This window comes from Mustela erminea, chromosome 3 (genome assembly GCF_009829155.1).
Source record: "Mustela erminea isolate mMusErm1 chromosome 3, mMusErm1.Pri, whole genome shotgun sequence".
Classification (NCBI taxonomy): Eukaryota; Metazoa; Chordata; class Mammalia; order Carnivora; family Mustelidae; genus Mustela; species Mustela erminea.
This window is the reverse complement of record NC_045616.1, coordinates 102520185-102525192: the sequence shown is the minus strand read 5'-3', so window position 1 is coordinate 102525192 and position 5008 is coordinate 102520185. Positions and strand designations below refer to the sequence as shown.

General features: G+C 57.8%; 1 protein-coding gene across 2 annotated transcripts; it reads right to left on the bottom strand.

Annotated features, from left to right (window-relative positions):
* Window positions 1–575: 575 nt before the first annotated feature.
* NKX2-5 (NK2 homeobox 5) lies at window positions 576–3982 on the bottom strand. Of its 2 annotated transcripts, none has more exons than XM_032334895.1 (2): window positions 3383–3982; window positions 576–1796 (listed from the first exon to the last, which is right to left on the bottom strand). In XM_032334895.1, exons 1-2 carry the CDS (start codon window positions 3711–3713, stop codon window positions 1156–1158), a joined length of 972 nt encoding a protein of 323 aa, XP_032190786.1. In that variant the 5' UTR covers window positions 3714–3982; the 3' UTR covers window positions 576–1155. The 2 variants fall into 2 exon arrangements, 1 of the variants encoding a protein (XP_032190786.1); XR_004283663.1 differs by having other exon boundaries at window positions 1712–1796; window positions 1979–3980.
* Between the last annotated feature and the right edge of the window lie 1026 nt (window positions 3983–5008).

Sequence of the window (5008 nt, the reverse complement as noted above, 5' to 3'; positions counted from 1 at the left end):
TATGGCAAAATTTGTTAAATGTGGAGAGGAGAGGACAGCCATCAGGTTTGGGTGGGAGTTTCCCTCACCATGTGAATTCTTGTGGCCAAGCCACAGCTGGAGGGGCAGTTGGCAAGACACCTCTCTGTGGAGCCTACCGGCTGGTAAGGCTGCGGCCACAGGACCCCAGGCCCTCTTCCCAGCTGGGCTGGGGATTTCAGCGAAGCTTGACAAGAGCTTTGGTTCTAGGTTTTTCCATCTGTAAAATGGAGTAAGATGTTCTTTTAAGCAGGATGAATTATGGTATGCTCCAATTGCGGAGGACGGAGGTCCCTTTGCTCTCCATGTAATGCCCAGCACTTCAGCTGTGCCTGACATGTGGCAGGGTTCAAGGAAGTAAGATTGGGGAGCTCTAGGCAAGTGCCCTCGGTCTGTGAAGTAAGATCTCTATTCTACACTACTGGCTGTTTGCTTCAAGACAGATCATCAAACCTCTCCAGCCCTCAGTCTGCTAAACTTTAAAACAGGACCTCTTTGGGGGGAGTTACTGAAGGTTATGCGAGATAATGCCAGGAAGTACCTAACAAAGGACCCAGGACGAGTTTATTATCATCGAATTTGTTCAGTGAATGCCGGTACCTGCGACGCAAGACCAGCCAGGCAGTCGGGCTCTGCTTTCTAAAATGCAGTTTCTGAAGCGCCGCAAGCTGAAAGACGACACATGTGGGATCAGTGCACTCTCTTTAATGAGAAGGGGATTCCCATTTCTTACAGCAACAGGTAAAAACATAAATACGGGTGGGTGGGCGGCGGCAAGGCAGCAAGGGCCCGGGCGCCGGGCCCAGGCTCGAAGAAGGGTGCACCCGGGCTCCCAGTCCCAACTGGCCCATGTTCAGCCGGTTGGGGGTGCCCGTGGGCGTTTGGAGGGAACTCGGGGGCCACAGCTAAGGCACCAGGCTGCGGGATCAATCGCCGGCAAGATCTGTAAACGCGGCCACAAACTCTCCCGCGCTTGGGGACAAAGGCGCCTGGAACCAAGAAAGCTCCGAGGCCCCTGCGGGAGTGAATGTGAAATCCAAGGGACGTAGAGACAAGTCAGGGGTCCTCCCTCCCCAGAGACTCAGTGTCCCTCTCTAGAGCTGGGATGGATCGGGGCGCCCCAGATTGGGCCCTTCCCTACCAGGCTCGGATACCGTGCAACGTGGACACTCCCGAGTTGCCCTGTGGAATCCCGGGGCTCTGCACCGCGTTCAAGTCCCCGACGCCAAAGTTCACGAAGTTGTTGTTGGTGGCGGCGGTAGCCGACTGCGCCGGGGGCGGAGCGGCTGGGTAAGCAGTGGCGCAGCTGTAGCCGGGGTTGCAGGCGGCGCTCCCGTAGCCCGGATAGGCGGGGTAGGCGTTATAGCCGTAGGCGTTGAGGCCTACACCGTACGCGGGCGCATAGGACGCCGAGTCCCCGAGGCAGGGCTTGCCGTCGCGCACAAGCACTGGCACGGCAATCCTGCGGGCCGGCGGCGGCGGCGGCGGGGGCAGCCCCACCAACTCCAGAGTCTGGTCCTGCCGCTGCCGCTTGCACTTGTAGCGCCGGTTCTGGAACCAAATCTTGACCTGCGTGGACGTGAGCTTCAGCACGCTGGCCAGCTGGTCGCGCTCGGGCGCCGACAGGTACCTCTGCTGCTTGAAGCGCCGCTCCAGCTCGTAGACCTGAGCCTGCGAGAAGAGCACGCGCGGCTTCCTCCGCCGTCGCGCCCGGGGTCGCTCTGCGCCGTCGGCTTCCGGCTTCTCCAGCTCCACCGCCTTCTGCAGTGAGCACAGCTCTGCGGGGAAACAGAGGGGCAGAGGGACGCTCGGTCAAGTCAGAGCGGCCAGATCCGCGGAGTGCCTGCCGGGTAACTAGCCCTAGTGGGTGCCACCCGGCGCTGCCTGGAGAGCCCAGCTGGGCTGCGGCTCGCTCTGCCCAGTGCACTGGGCGCCGCGAACAGCTCCGTTTCCGACTTACAGTCAGCATTTGTTGAATGTTTACTATATTCCAAGCATGTCTCTAGGCAGTGGAGAACATAACACAAGAAAGGTCCGTGCCCTCGGGGAGTTCACGTTCTGGTGAGGGAGATGGACAGTGACTTAAGATTTCAGGCTGCAAAGAAAATAAAACCGGATGATGCCCGGGAGAATTAGATTAGAGCTAGAGTGGTTTGAGAATTTAAATGAAGGGAGACCGAGGCCTCACTCCAGGATCAGTCACACTGTCTCAAAATTATGGAACCGCAAAGACACAGAAGGAGAAGAGGTGTTGGTTTGCTGATCGAAGACTCCCGTGCCGCCACGAGGTTTGTCCAGCCCCCATGAAGCCGCGGGTGGGTAGGCAGCCTCGGATCCTGCCCTGCCCGCCTACTCGAGTGGGTTTCCAATTGGTAGCGGTCAATTGAATTGACCCGCCAGCAGCTGCCCCGGCCCTTCCCTCTGCTCCTAGACGAACATTTCTAGGCTAGAAAGATCCCTTCTCAGTGCACCACGGCCCTTTGCCCAGCGCACCCTGCCACCTCGGATTAGCGCGGACCCTGTGTTTGGACAAGTTCTTCCCAACGTGTCCCTTTCCGTGGCACCGCCGGCCTTTCCCCTCTCCCGACCCGGGGCTGGATTGTGCGGCGATCCCGCCAGCTTCCAAGGCCCTCTTCTTCATTGCCTCGCGCCTTGAGTCCCGCAGCATTTTCTAACTTCTTCCAGAAGAGAACCCCTCGACCCTGGTAGCGTCGGGAAACGGTACGGGGGGGGGGGGTAGGGGCGGGGGGGGGGTAAAGCTGCGAATCAGTTTCCCGAGAGACTGCAGTATCTAATTTTTAAATCAAGGCCTTTGTACCCAAAGATTCCACTGCCCTGGCACAAAGGAGAAAAAGCCCCAGAAACCCGGGTTACGGGTAGGATATAGAAGGTCCTGGACTCTTCTCCAATTGTGAACAAAAGCCTATCTGGTGTGCAGCATTTTTACTCCTGTTTAGCTATTTTTGGCAGATCCTGAAAAAGACCCTTAAATCCAAAAGAGATTTTTAAAAACCCCAAAACCCTGATATTGAGAATATTTCGTTCTCTGTTCTACTACAAACCGATCGCTAACTTCATTGAGCAAGGCTGCTGCTTCCTGCGCTTTGTTAGGCCAAAAAAAAATATTATATTTCTTTTGTCTCTTGTTTCTGATCGTCTCAATCCAGCATTTCCTCTAAACCTCCGATTGGACGCGGGGCTCAGGGGCCCTGGCGACGACCTCGCTTCTCACACTCGGAGCCCCCTGAGTTCGGCCCTCTGCCCAGGCACTCACGTCTCCTCCACCCAGGCTAGAATTTCTCAGTGGCGGTTGGGGACACAAAGCGGCCCCAGGAGGGAGAAGGGGCTGATGTTTCCTCCTCACCTTTCTTATCAGCTCGAGGGTCCTTGGTGGGGTCAGGGTCGCCATAGGCACGCGGATAGAAAGCGGGGGCTCCTGGAAAGGCAGGAGCACACTTGGCGGGCGAGGGCGCGGGGCCCAGCTCGCCGCGCAGCTCTGGGAGGGCGGGCGCTGCGGCCTCCGGCCCCGCGTAGGCCTCGGGCTTGAAGGCGGCCAGCATGCAGGAGGCGGGCGCCAGCGTGGCCTCCAGGCGCGCGGAGAGCTCCCCAGCAGCCAGGCTGCGCTGCTGCTGCTCCAGGTTCAGGATGTCTTTGACCGAGAACGGCGTGGGCGTGAGCGCGGGGCTGGGGAACATGGTGGCAGCGCGCTTCTCACAGCGCCAGGTGGGCGGCAGAGAGCAGCGCTGCCCACGGCCTTTGGCAGCCTCTCTGCATGGTGCCCGTCGCCTGCTCGCGCACCCGCCTTCCAGCTCGGGTTGTGGCCAGGCGGCAGGTAGTGCGGAGCACAAGGGGCAGCAGAGGCGGGACCAGGCTAGAGGAGGGGGACTCAGCCTGCCATTGGGCCAGGGGCCCCGATGACAGGAGCGATGAGCAGTTTTGTGTCACCTAATATAGTCATAGGGCTCAAAAAAAAAAAAAAAATCCTGTTCAGCTTTTTAAAGGGGCCGCGAAGCATTTGGAAGATTCTCCTATTGCTCCTGCAGCCTGACATTTCTCCGTAGTACTAGCCCGAAAACCCCACGGAAGCGCAGACATGCGAAAGGACCTGATTCTTCTCCAGATCTGGCTTCTGGGCTGGGCTGGGTGGATCTGGGATTTGAATAAATGTTCCTCAGCACTTAAAACAGAATGGGAGAATGAAGGACTGGTGGGGGTCCTGGGGGAGGGGAGTCGTTTCCAGGAGCCCTAAAGGCTTTTTTATGAAAGGAAGCTTGTATGAGGAGAGTAGCAAGGGGGAGAAGGTTTGCTTTGGGGTGATGACAGAAGGGGGAGATTCTGCACAATTTTGGGATTCTGTTTGGCTTGACTTACAGGGTCAGTCATGCCCCAGGAGTCCCCCTTTCCCTAGCAGCCCAGGCCCTGGGGGCAAGGTGAGTGGTTATGGGGTGGTGGGTAGCCACCTTCTATAGCTGTATGAAAGTTATACACACACACACACACACACACTCTCTCTCTCTCTCTCTCTCTCTCTCTCACCCCTCCAGGGGGCATCAGTTACTATCAATCTCCTCTTAACGAAATTACTTTCCCCTTAATAATGAGACAAATCCAGACTCCCAGCCGGTAAGCTCAGCTTCCTAGAAGAGAGCTGTCTTCTAGGGCATCCTAGCTTCCAGCCACCTAGTTTCTCCTTTTCTGGAATCCACCGTGCCTGCCTCTCACCTGCCCCTGCTCTTCTGCCTAGTAGCAAGGCCTCTAGGCCTCTGCGGGCCCCGGCACCCCAGGCGGGGCCCAGGTTTAGCTCTCAGGCGGGCAGGGCTCCCTGGAACCCAGCCTGGCCAGGATTTCTCAGAGGACTCTGGCTGGCTTCGGAGACGGGAACCCTGTGGCAGTGGCAGGTCCAGGCGCTCAGGGCAAGGGCAGGGCACACGGGGTGTTAATTTTTAGCCCCAGGGTCAGTAGTAAAGTAGGGAATCTCCTATCAGACAAA

Bases quoted from the DNA above. Each gene is read 5' to 3' on its own strand.
- NKX2-5 (XM_032334895.1), bottom strand. From the start codon at position 3,713: ATGTTCCCCAGCCCCGCGCTCACGCCCACGCCGTTCTCGGTCAAAGAC. The intron at 1,797-3,382 runs GTGAGGAGGAAA...GTTTCCCCGCAG, and splicing joins CCCTCGAGCTGATAAGAAAG to AGCTGTGCTCACTGCAGAAG.